This window comes from Sturnus vulgaris, chromosome 1, assembly GCF_052056855.1.
Source record: "Sturnus vulgaris isolate bStuVul1 chromosome 1, bStuVul1.hap1, whole genome shotgun sequence".
NCBI classification, from domain to species: domain Eukaryota; kingdom Metazoa; phylum Chordata; class Aves; order Passeriformes; family Sturnidae; genus Sturnus; species Sturnus vulgaris.
The window spans coordinates 48,417,943-48,430,417 of record NC_142243.1 but is presented as its reverse complement, the minus strand read 5'-3'; the positions used below and the strand labels follow the sequence as shown (position 1 = coordinate 48,430,417).

Genomic DNA, 12,475 nt, shown 5'->3' with positions numbered 1-12,475 from the left:
CTGCTGCTGTATTTTGACTGCTGTGAAACCAGTTTCAACATGCTCAATTACTAAAAAAAATAAAATTCTATTTTCTAGAAAAACTGCAAGGTTTCTGTTATATGCTTGCTGAACTTTATGGACCACACATAGCTGAACTGTAAGTATTGCTGTGTCTTCTCAGATTTTTGCTTAGTTTGTTCTTGACATGTAGAGATGTGCTGTCAGTTGAAGTGAAGGGATTTCACTCCTAAAATTACATCATTATTAAAGCAGAGATGCTTCAGAGTGATTCTGGTTTGGCATTTGGCGCAGTTATTCCTGAGTGAATAAGCACAGGCTGCCACTGGTAACCCTTTTGATATTCCATTTAAATCTCAGATCAGGCCCACCTGATATAATTATCTTTTGAAATTCAGCTCATTTGGCTGAGGGAGGAATTTGAATAGCCTGTGTATGTGAGACAGGTTCTATAAAATAACAGTGTTGCTGCTTGGTTCCTGTTTTCCATTCTACCTTTAATCAGGCTTTTTAATTGTAAGCCCCTATATGCTGTCAGCCCCAACCTTGCTGTGCACTCTTGGGGAAGCCTACTATTTAATCTAAGTGATTAAAAAAATAAAATGTAGGTTATTTTATTCCTCTTTGAAAGATCTTAATTTAATTAATAGAGCTTTTACTAGAGCTTCTTCTTCCCTATGGCTTTTATTTTTGTTTTTAAAACTAGCCAAGGAACTGCAAAGTGCTTACAGGACTATAATCAAACATTTTAATTTAATTCTGGATTATCCCAGAGGTGTGTCCCAAAAAGGAAGAAACAATTCTAACACTCGTGCTTAGTGATTAAAGGTTAAGGATCTTTGAAGGATTTCTGGTTATTTTGTTGAGTAGATGATGAAACATTCATATGTGCCAAATTGCATATGCATTAACTCTAACCTGTAAATCTATGTCAAGCTTATAATTTATTAAAAATCTAGAATAGTTATAATGCATTTGATTCAGGTGCTGCATGTAGACCACAGTCCTTTTTCATCATCCTGGGTTCCAGTTTTAAATGCTGAGTAAGATGTCGTGGCAGAAAGTCATTAGAACCCAACACTGTACTGAGCAGCAGTTATGGGCCATGGTGAAGTGAGCTGCAATGATTGTGTGGTGTTAAGAAGACTTAGCTTCCCATGGAAATAGCTTCTGCTTTCAAGAGCCCAGAAAAATATAATAGTCTTTGTTTATGCACTATTTCATTCAGCATAGACAGGGAAATGAATGCTGATGTGGTTTGCCATTCCTTGAGGCTGTGTAAACAGGAACCAGGACAGCTGCTTTGTCATCTCTACTCTCCTCCCAAGGTGAGTTGGTTTCCCACTTTTCTTAAAACTACTGGTTGTGGAATGTCTTTTAAGCTGGAATTGAGCAGTTTGAAGCTTCCACTGCACATGCATTGTCTAGGAAATAAACATTTAGAGCATGGACATTCCTAAAAACTGTGTTTGAACAAAAGGTACATACTACCTGTAGGGACCATCATCAACTGGGTTGAGGGTGTGTGGGAGTCACACGGCCAAATTCTCCTGTACTAGTCTGGATCAGAAAGGAAGGGTAGGTACTTTATTGTTAAGCAGTACAATAACCCCTAAGTGGATACTCAGCTGAGGTTCATCTATGCCACCATGTTACTACGGCACAACAAGTGATCCCCACATTGCCTGATCTGCTGTGACAGCCTGCATGGGCGCAAGTTACCTGCTGCAAATGCAGGGCTATTTGACTTGGATTAGTCTGCAGTGCAAGAGGTTTAAGCTAATGTGCATTATCTTTTGCCACAGGCTGAAACCATATTTAATTACCACCACTTCTCTGATGTACAGTTACTTGTAAGCACATTTGCATGTCCCTGATTGCATGTCCTAGACCTCTCATACATATCTGCATAGGTGTCTAAACATGGGCTGTTTGTTTTGGGATTCTTTTGGTTGTGAGTAATTTTTTCCATCCCAGCCACCATGCACCTCCAGTCACACTAAAACCGTGAGTGATGGGGGGTTGTTTGGTGGTGTTGAAAAGCAAGCTATTCACTTCAGCACCTATTTTTGGAAAACTTTTTCCCTGCATCTGGATGGAGAAAGGCACATTTGATTTTCCAAAGGCCTGTATGAGATGTTTCACACAGGATCTAGTCTGGAAGTCATTGAAATCAGGTAATCTTTTTATGGGTTTCAATGATCTGCAGTTCATCTCAAAGATAGATTTAGTTCTGCCAATATTAAGGTCTGGAGAAACACTTGCCTTCCAAGACTGACAGTAACATTTGGTTTATAACAGGTGTGAGTCTATGCTCCATGGTAAGTTAACATAAAGATCTATAGATGTGCAACCACACAGGAGTGAAAGAAGATGAGTGCAAGAAGCAGAGAGGGCCCACACCAACTCGACTCAACCAGAATATTGCCCAAACTTTATCAAACAGGTGCCATCAGAAATCCCCCATCCTGAACTGAGTGTCAGAAGTGCAGAGTGCTTCTTGAAGTGAAAGAGGATGCAGGCAATAAAATGCACTTAGAGGGATGGGCTCACCATGGCTGCACAGTGAGTTAGGCTAAGGAGCCTGGAGAAAGGGGCTTTAAATTAAGGTGGCTCTTGTGAAGAAATTAGAACACCTGTGTTGAAATGTTAGGCTGATCACATAGAAGGGAAAGGATGCCACTCCTAGTGTTGCTGTCACATCTTCGTGAGCTCTTACCCACTTCCCAGAGCACGTATAGGACCAAGATGCTGACTCCTTCCACCTCCAGCAACCACTTCAGTGAGTTCACTGTCCAGAAGGAAAACAGCTGAACGTGGTGGGGCTTTGGTTTATTTTCTTTAAACAAAATTTGGACTCTCTTTTGCATATCTGGAGACTGTCCCTCAGAGTGAGTGGCTCAAGCAAACTCTCTTCCCTTATAAGTGGTAGTTAAACTCCTTTCTGTCAAGGTATTTGTTTCTCAACAGTAATAAAGGAACTCTACCAACAAAACAATTTTTTTTACTCTGTGCTCTTCTTTTTGGCTCTCCTCTTATCCCAAGAGAGCATGAGGAAATGGGAGGAGAAGAGCAGTGCTTGGAATTCATGCTCAAGTGGTTGATAAATTGCTCACAGTAACTCTGTGACTAGTCAGACTGAGTAAAGATGAATTATGGGCGAAAAAAATTAATATACAATCAGAGACACAGGTGCATAAAATGCAGTTTACCTCACATTTACTTCTTTAGTTTGTAATATGATTGATCCATTTTATCAGTTTTATGAGTCTGCAAATGTTGGCACAGTCCTCTGCCAAGTGTTTGAACGAGACTTTAATACTAATGACTGTTCTGTTCAACTCTATTGGTTTTCAGGTACTTCACTTATTCATTTAGACTTTTGGATGCCCATTTTCCCAAAATTAGTATCATACTTGTACTGGCAAAGGGAGTGAAAGAAATAGCATTACCTGTCCTTGGAAGGCAGTATAATGCCCAGATTAATTACCTCTAAGGTGGAAAATATCAACGTGTATCTGCTTTTTCCATAATTAGTTTATTTTCTTCAGTTTGGATGCTGTTGCTTTAGTGAGGTTGTGTGTTTTGAGGAAGATGCCCTGTTTCAGAGGCCTTTCAAACTGTCTGCTTGATGGAGACACTGCAATCTGTATAGATGAGACGTGCATCATTTTACATACTTCCTTGGTCTCTGACAAATTAGCCAAAATTACTATATTTTTTTTTGCCAAGCTACCTGGAGCTATTAGGACGCTATGACTATTCTGGAAGAATTTGCTCTAATTATGAATAAAAAATATTGCTCTGTTCACATGGAGCTCAGTGTTCTCAGCACGGAGCTGGAGGAGAAGGGCATCCAGCTTGGGCAAGGGCAGCCTCCTGTTGCTGGGGCTTGGGCAAGGTGGGCTGCTGTGCTGGGAAGAGTTTCGGGAGCAGACCTCTGATGTTGGTAGGGAAGACTGGAAGGGGCCCTTGCAGCTCCTGGGTCACCAGCATGACTGTGCGACCAGATGTCCTTGTAATGGGTCCTGTGAGCCCCTTCTAGCCACCAGCAGCTTGTAGAGCAGAGCAAAGGTTCTTCTCTGCCCTTAGTATGAAGGTAGCAACACTGGGGTCTCCTTCAAGTAAAGAGACAAACTAATAGGGCACATGAGAAGAGAAGGCTTATTAAAGGTGGCTGAAAAGTGGACGGTATCTGAAGCTGCTGGGAAATTCTTTGTGGTTGAAGGTACCTCTGTAATGCACATTGTGGTTTAAGCCACATCAACAACAGATATTCTAATACGGGCTGCAGCTCACTCCAAAAGGCTGACCATAGTACAGGCATCCAAGATAGCTGGTTTAGGATGACTGGATAATGTTTTAGCCGAAAATGTTTATTAGCTCGTATGCTGGAGGACTTTCTGCACAAGGTCGTGTAATACAGGGATACTCCTCTAGCGAGTGAAAAGGGCTGAAATAGGGTGAAGAGTTTTATGCACTGCCTACCAGGTTTTTTTTTCTGGCCCTGGGAACAAACAGGTTTGCAGGACATTATTCTCAGTTTGTCTCCAGATTGTTTTAAGCCAGCTGGCCTGTGTGGTTAAATGGCAATACTTCAATTGATTTGTTGAGGCCAGAATAATGGCTTGATTTCAGCACTGTGGTCATGCTCTAGTAATCACTAAAACAGTCTGTGTTGGAAGTTTGTGCTCCATCTTTCTGCTTTTTAGGGTGCCTCTTCTGCTTCCCATCCCTTTTATGCTCCAGATTATCAGAGACCTTTCGAGTGCATATTTTGTCTTAATCTTCATCAACAGGTTTTTGGTGGAAGTCATTTTACATCAGCAAAAATATACATATTTATGCTCTTATAATTTTATCTTGCCAGAGTAAGCATTACTGCCACAAGCACTCATGCTGGTTTGTGTACCCTCTATAGGTCTTTCACTGACTTTTTACAAAGCCACATCCCTCATGGATATTACTGTAGTCAGTATGCTGTTTGACAAAGTAGGAGCCAATTCTGGGAAAAAGAAACCCTTTGGGGTTTAGTAAAATAAAAATACTCCTGCTGTTTTCTCTCATTCATCTTTCTCAGTAAAAATGTGAGATTCTTCCTGGGAGGTGAGACAGAACCAAACTCCAGGGTGAGAGTGCTTCTGCATTCCTGATTAAGTGTAGGCTGCCAGTCAAAAGTAGACTTTGTGACTGGGACCTATTTCCTTCTTTTGAGACCACAAGCTGTAAAGCAAGCATCTGGGAGTCAGGCTAGGTCCTATGGAGCCTTCCTTTTAGCCTTTGTTTTTGGAAGCATGTAAAATCTACCAAAGTGTGAGTTTTTGCTACAGACTGAACTGAACCCTGAAGAAGCTACCTATAGACGGGTAATAGCAGAAGGCATAGTATGAGTGCTAGATGCTCTTCTTTTACTTGTTTCTCTGCATTTCCTCTGCTCCTCTTCACTGGCAGAAAATAAAGTAAAATAAACCCTGCCCCAACTGAAAATCCAAACAGCCAAATCATACAACCCCAACATTCCTCCAAATAAATCGGAAGGAAATAGGGTGGCATGGGGTTTGCAAGGTGGTGCATGCAGCTGTGCTGTGCCAATGTAGAAGCTGTCTCAGACAGGACCCTCATAAACAAGCCTTGGACAACCCACAGTCACAGAGATATTTGGGGTAGGAGTGTGGCCGACAAAAGTGTGAGGACAAGGAAGCACTGCTCGTAAATAAATCCCACTTTTAGCTGTGCTATTTGAGAAACTTTGCAGAATTTTGCTATCTTGGTACTTTTGGTTAAAGGATGATGAAAATGAGTTAGAAGAGAAACTTGGAGTGCTTTGTAAATATCTGGTCTCCTGGGAAAAAGCTGGCTAACAAGGATGATAAATGAGAGAGAATTAGAGTTGGTTCATGGATTTGTTTACTATGAGAAATAATCTGTTTGCCAAAAGAGAAATCATTACTGGGAATGCATGGTCTCTGTGGAGAACACTAAAAGAAAGCAGTGAATGAAATCCCAGTGACAACCAGCCCTTGGTCTCATCCATGGTTGGATATCTTGTGCACACAGGGTGGCAGACTGCTCCGGTTGGGGTGGATGATGCTGGCTGTTCCACAGGACATCAGCTGCTGAAAGCCTAGGGAACCACTTCCTTGGTGGTGTTCTCATACCATGGGAAAAAGAGGAGGCTCCTTGCTAGCCAAGGTGCAGCAGGAAAGGCTGTATGGGTGGTATGGCATTCAGTGGCAGGCTGACATGCTGGAGTCAACCAGGGATTACAGGTGACCTATGAAACTGGGAGTATTTTCTTCCCAGTGGGTGTTTCAACTGCCAGTCTTCTACAGTCCATCCTGGAGTCTTGGCTGAAGTCACTTGTGAAGTGAGAGAAGGTGTCAACTTTAGTGCTTCAGAGAGAGCATTTTCTATATACAAGGTCAATCCAACCTTTTCCTCTCTTGTTTTCTACTTTCTGAGTGCAATATTCCTGTAGCTTTCTGAAGCATGCCTTTCTCATAAGCTGCTGCTGTGAGCAAGAAAGGGCTCTCCTACCCTGCCCAGCTGAAAAGGATTGATACATCCTACCTCTCTGGGAATTTTCCTTCTATTATACTCAATTTCGAGCCATTTTTCACATCTGCCTCTCAAGTAATTTTATTGCAGAAATTACAGCAGTTGGTATTGTATAACGTAACTGTAGTAAACGTAAGATGCGTGATTGGTTTTGGGTACAGCAGTTGCCCGAGGGAAGAAACTAGAAAACAGTGTCTTGGCTCATTGCTAGCTTCTGTCATCTATTTGTGACATACCCTGATTTTTAGAAGGCTATAGACACCATGAATTAAACATGTATTAACTACATATATTAATGTGACACATATATTAAAACCCGGCAGCTTAGAAGTCTGTGTTCCTTGCTGCTTATGTTTATTCGTCCATATCCCTTTGTGTTGTTCACCATAAAATTTGACCTTTGAATATCATGGTTAATTAATTTGCTTTGATCACTGCCTAAATCAATTATAATGCCATGCTAAATTTTATCTCCAGCATAAAAATGCTTGCAATGGTTACTTTAAATACTAAGTAAGTCTGCTTTAATATTCTAATTTGACATGCTGCTGTTTAGAAAGGTGCCATCACATGAGGGACATTTTCTTTTTTTTCCAAATGCTGTAATAATAGCTCTTGCTGAAGCATCCCTATTTCCCCCCTTGCTGAGTTTCTGTAGCTCTGTCCAGATAAATATAAATTCGTGCTGACTACCTCAGAGCCCTCAGACCCAGTTGATGTTAGGCTGAGAGTAAGAGGCACTGATACCAGGACATTTTCAGACAGAACAGTTTGTCCCCACTAACAATTTTGAGCAGAAACCAGATGCTGACATGTTTGTGATACTCCAGATCTTTTTTTCTTTTGAAATGTTTTCAAAAATAATTTATTTTTATCTCCTTTTTTATTTTAAGTTTGGGGATTTTTTTGCCAATTTTCAAAGCCTACAGAACATTAGTTATTCCTGCTGAAAGAGACCAAACAGGCAGTGCTTTCAGCCTTCCTCATGCTGAATGCTGAGGCTATCACATAGTTACTGCCTCACAGATATGGTTGTTTTCAAAGGTGGCCTAATAAATGCAGCACAACATATGGGAATTGTCATCACTGAGATACAAGAATATTGTCCTGAATTGAAAATGGAGCAGCAGGGGGGAGCACACTGGAGTTAGAATGACTCCTCTGACTGTCTCTTATTTTTTTTTCCTAAATTGGAGTTGTGAGAACTTCCTTTCTTATGGAAAGATATGGCTGAATTTAGAAAGTGCTGTTCATCGAAGTTGTTAAACAGTTGTTAAATATTTTGGATGGCATGAGCATATCTGGGGCATCTCTTCACCTCCATGACTTGGACGAGTCCTTGTGGCAGACGAAGTAGTGTAATCTTTCTGTGCTGTGATACAAGACAAATTTCTTAAGGCCAGGTCAACACTTAACAGCATGGTGCATAAACAGTCCCTACTTATTGCCCATGCCTCAACATTTCCTCAGGCAGCACCCAAGGCTGAGGACCACATGGGCTGCAAAGATGTATTTGTTGAGGTTTTTGCAATGGCAGAGCCTTGAGGAAAGCTTGGATAGCAGGACCGTGGCAGTGTTTGGCAGTTCCTGGCCATGGCAAGTAGCTGTCAGGGAGCATTTGACCACAGTCTTGCTGCACCACACATGGCCCCTCTGTCCTCCTTCTGCCAGCAGAGCTGGTTCTTGGCTGTCACTCACACTCATAGATGGTGCCCTTTGCACAAAATTTCCTCTGCTCCTTCAAAGACCTTGTGTGCAAAGGATTTCAGGAATTATTTGCGTATCACTAGTAGCTGACTTATTTGTAACCCATGGCCTTATGATGGCCAACCTGATGCCTCTCCAAGATCTTTTCTTGGAATGGTTCTCCTGTTCTTTCTTTCTACAAAGGTATAAGTATCCACATTGTGGAGGTATCCCAGAATTCCTCTTCAGCACAAATTCACATGGACCCAACAGAAAAACTACCTTGCCACTGTCAGCAAGAACTTGCTCTCCAGGGCAGGTACTTCCAGAATAAAAAGCTAACATTCCTGGATCCTAAGCAGGGGATTTTCCTTCCAAACTCTGTTCCCTGGTTTATACCTTCCTGCATGCCATGTTCTCCTGCCAGGATGAACCTCAGCTGATAACTCTTATCCATGCAAGAGCAAAGTGTTTCCTCTGTACCCTTCCACAGCAAGCCAGACTGACCTTACATGAATAACACTCCTTTAGCCTTTTAATGGATGAGTTTTCCTTCAGGAGGAGTCACTAGAGAAGTATGTCCTCTGCAGCTCATGCAGTCTAGTCAGGCTAGGAATTTCAGCTCTTCAGCCACTCTGGACTTTTCCTTGGGAAATAAATGATGCCCTGGAGTAAAATAAATGAACTCTTGCAACTGGAGTTTCATAGAAGGTGACTGGATAATTGGTTGTTAGTCCTGTAAAAAATAACTGATGAGGAGTTTGTGGATTCATACATCATTTCTATGCTGTGACTGATATTAAAATAGAAAAAAATGGTAGGAAATGGGGAGAAAAGTTGATAGGATACTGTGAGGCTGATCTGGTTGTTTTTCATTTTGTTCTTGCTGTCGTAGGTGGGACTGAGTGTTGCAATAAGAAAAGCAAAAAGAATTACGAAGACTTCCAAGGACCTGGTAAGAAATCGATGGCATTAGGGTGTTTTACTCTGTACTAGCATTTTATCAGGAGTGAGTCCTTGTTTGTTTTGTTTTTTCTGACTGTGAATACTTCTGATTAGCATTGAATTGAATGCTGACTCACTCCTGCTTGATACAGGATGTGCTCTATCAGGTGACACTGGAAGAAAGAGAGGGAGAAATAAAGAAAAATTATGAAAGTATGGGGAGAGCATTAAAAAAAAAAAAAAAGAAAAATGCAGCTACCTTGTAGCTGTACGTAAGTGGATGCCTCATGAACTGACCCACTGCTTCAGAGCAGACCAACTGTGCTTTGGGGCTGTCTGAAATTCAAGCAATGGCTTGAATGTAAATTCTGCATATTTTTCCTGTATTTGTGAGATGCTGTCTTTGTCTCTAAAATTTGAAAAATGGGATTTCAAATCTTTCTGTCTCCAACAGTTTTCAGATTTGTAGAGGATCTCTAAAGGGTAACAGAGAAGGGCAGCAGCTTTTATTCTGCTGGGTTCACTTAGTTGAGTCAGTTCAGCCCTAGAGTTGGATTCCAGTTGTCTTCAGGCACTTAATACAGAGGAAATGCTTTAACTGTTTGTGAAGAAATTAATGATATTGCTTATTCCTGTGATGCTACTCACAAAAGTGAAAATTGAGGTTCCTAATTAGCCTTTAGGTAATTGCCAAGCCAGGGAAATTAATGAAGTGCTGGAGAGATGGGCCTCTGCTACTGCAGAACAGCAACCAGGATCTCTTACGCATTTTCGGTGCTGTGCTACTGATGGCCTGAAATTTCCACTCAAATTGCATGAAATTTTTATTCTTCTTTCCCTGGAGAAAGTCCCCATGTTAACAACTGTAATGAGATGCCCTGAGTCAAGCAGGTCTTCTCTGTGAGCTGGAGATCGGGCACAGGCACAGGGTTGGAGAGGGACTGGTATGGGGATGCTGCCCCTTGAGAAACAATTCCTTTGCTTCCTTCATGTGCTATATCCTTGGCATATTGGGCTGAGTCCCTCACATGGCCAGCCACATCCTACTCTCTTGTGCTGGGTGTCCCACATCCTTTCAGGATGTCCTGGGTGGGGTTGCATGGTTGGCATCAATCTTTGTGTGCAATAGGCTCTCCTATTTAGCCTTTACTTTCCTGTATCCTCAAAACTGCTCAATGCCCCAATACCTCTCTCAATCGCCATTGGCCCTTGGCCCCTTCCTGCTCCTAGCTGCCTGTTTACCGTGGGAAGGGCAAACAGACTGGAAACACAAAGGTCACAGCTGGTTTTCAATGTATTTCCAAACCTCCTGCACAAGGTCAGCTCAAATTAAAACACGTATCATATGCTTACCTGGGCCTCTCCTGAAGTTATTCTTAGTGTGCTTCCTGTAATGACTCGGGCTGAAACTTATTTTTAACCTGGAAAATAGAAAATAGCATTTACAGAGGCATTACTTCAGCCTGCAATTTCCCATTTACCCAGACTGAAGTTACTTTCAGATCTAGAAAAATAATGCAGTAAGAAACACAAAGGAGAATCTCTAGGAGGGATCACAATGTGAATCATGTTCTCATAAGCCATGTATCCCAGAGCAGCAGTGTGTGATGAAATAGTAAGGAAATCACCTGCCCAGTCTCAAGGCTGCCAAATCATGATCTGTTACCTGCACAGGCAGATACTCCTTAGTGAGAGCTGAGGTGCTCTCATTGCCTGGAGAGAAGATTACCTGGCTGAATGTGTGGGTGAGGAATCAGAAACACTCCAGCTGTGGTAGGACATCCTTGCATCAACATCAGTTAAGAAAGAAAAACATTCATCTGGCCTCTTTCATGCTCTGGCTCATACTAGATCAAAACGTCAAATTAGATCTGTTAATTCTTCCTGTATCTGCTCTTCTGGTTGCTTTTGCTGCATTGCATGTTTGGGGAAAGCCTTCTGAAGAAGTTCTTGCAAGTTAACATCTTGGCATGGCAGCTGTGTGTGACTGTGCATAAAAAAAAGAGATGTGATGATGGCTGTTGTAATGAGAATGGGAGATCCATCTGGATACCAGGATTTCACATTTACTTGGAATTTCTTAGGATCATTATGAGTTTGGGAAAAAGAAAAGTTATTCAGCAGATGTAGAGATGCAGTGAAAGCAGCTACAACTAAAAAAAAAATCTAATAAATGTCTCCATTCATTAAAAGAAGTGAGCTATCCGTAAGGCACTGGCTTAAACCAAACACCAACAAGCACTAGGGACTCATTGTTATTCTTTTTAGTAAAACCAATTAAAATAATTACAGAAATATCATTAGGGAATGTTAACAGGCAATGAACAGGATATTAGTGTTATCAATCACTGTGAGCATCTCTAGCACTAACTTTTCTTGTGGATGGAGAAGATACTAAGGAATATCTTTGAGCAATAGCAATGAAAGAATGGTGATTAGAGTTCTGGCATTTAATGAGAGCAGGCATCATTTTTACAATCCTGTCATGACTATGAGGTCCCTGAAAGTCACAGCCTGGTAGTGGGACAAATGGGAAGCCATGGAGGGAGCCCAAAGCGAACTGACAGGCAGAGAACATAAGCTGATCTCCTGCCCGCCTACTCTTGTTGCACAGGGGCAAGTTGTCTGTCAACAGCTCATGCTGCAATTGTAGCCTGTCTCTGCTGGGAAGGACACGATAGTGCCTGCTCACAAAAAGATTCCCTCTTTTTTCATACCTGTATTCCTTGTCTTTTGAGAGTAACCCAAGACACCCTCAAAGAGTAGATGAGCCACTCTCCTGCACAACGCCAAGCAGAGCTAAAGCATTACCTCCAGATCTCACTGTCCTACCTGTTGTGGGAATACAAAGGCTGTGGAGCAAGAGGCTGCTGGGCTTCAGAATGCTGCTGCAGCTGGTCCTCAGCAACACCCACAGCACTGCCAGGTCATCATCATGCATCCACTTCCATCAAAGTTGGGCAGTCTTTTTGATTGCAGAATAACCTTCCTTCGAAACCAGAAGGAAGCCAGTCAGCAAGAATTTTCGAGAGACTAGCTGAGAAAAAGGCAGGAAAGATTTTATTCTGTTTACAGCAAGGGGTAAACTTTTAGCACAGCCTGTGAGCAGAATAAAAGGAGGTTTTATTTATGTATTTATTTGTTGCAAGCCCTGTAGTTTGTCTTTCTGGTGCGGTTTTGGCTCCAGGTGCCTTAACTTCAAAGGCTTTGCGTACTGTGACTTAGGCTGAAGTGAAAAGCTGACAGCTCAGATGAAGACCCTGCAAGTCTTAACCTGGTGGAAGGC

At 41.9% G+C, this 12,475-nt stretch overlaps 1 protein-coding gene across 4 annotated transcripts in view; it reads left to right on the top strand.

Annotated features, from left to right (window-relative positions):
• Positions 1-12,475, top strand: part of AOAH (acyloxyacyl hydrolase) — a 77,131-nt gene that overhangs the window by 16,011 nt on the left and 48,645 nt on the right. For all 4 annotated transcript variants that reach the window (XM_088166174.1, XM_088166180.1, XM_088166165.1 and 1 more), the window contains exons 4-6: positions 79-139; positions 1,229-1,328; positions 9,140-9,199. In XM_088166174.1, the coding sequence (XP_088022300.1) occupies positions 79-139; positions 1,229-1,328; positions 9,140-9,199 (221 nt within the window). The remainder of the gene's footprint in view (positions 1-78; positions 140-1,228; positions 1,329-9,139; positions 9,200-12,475) is intronic.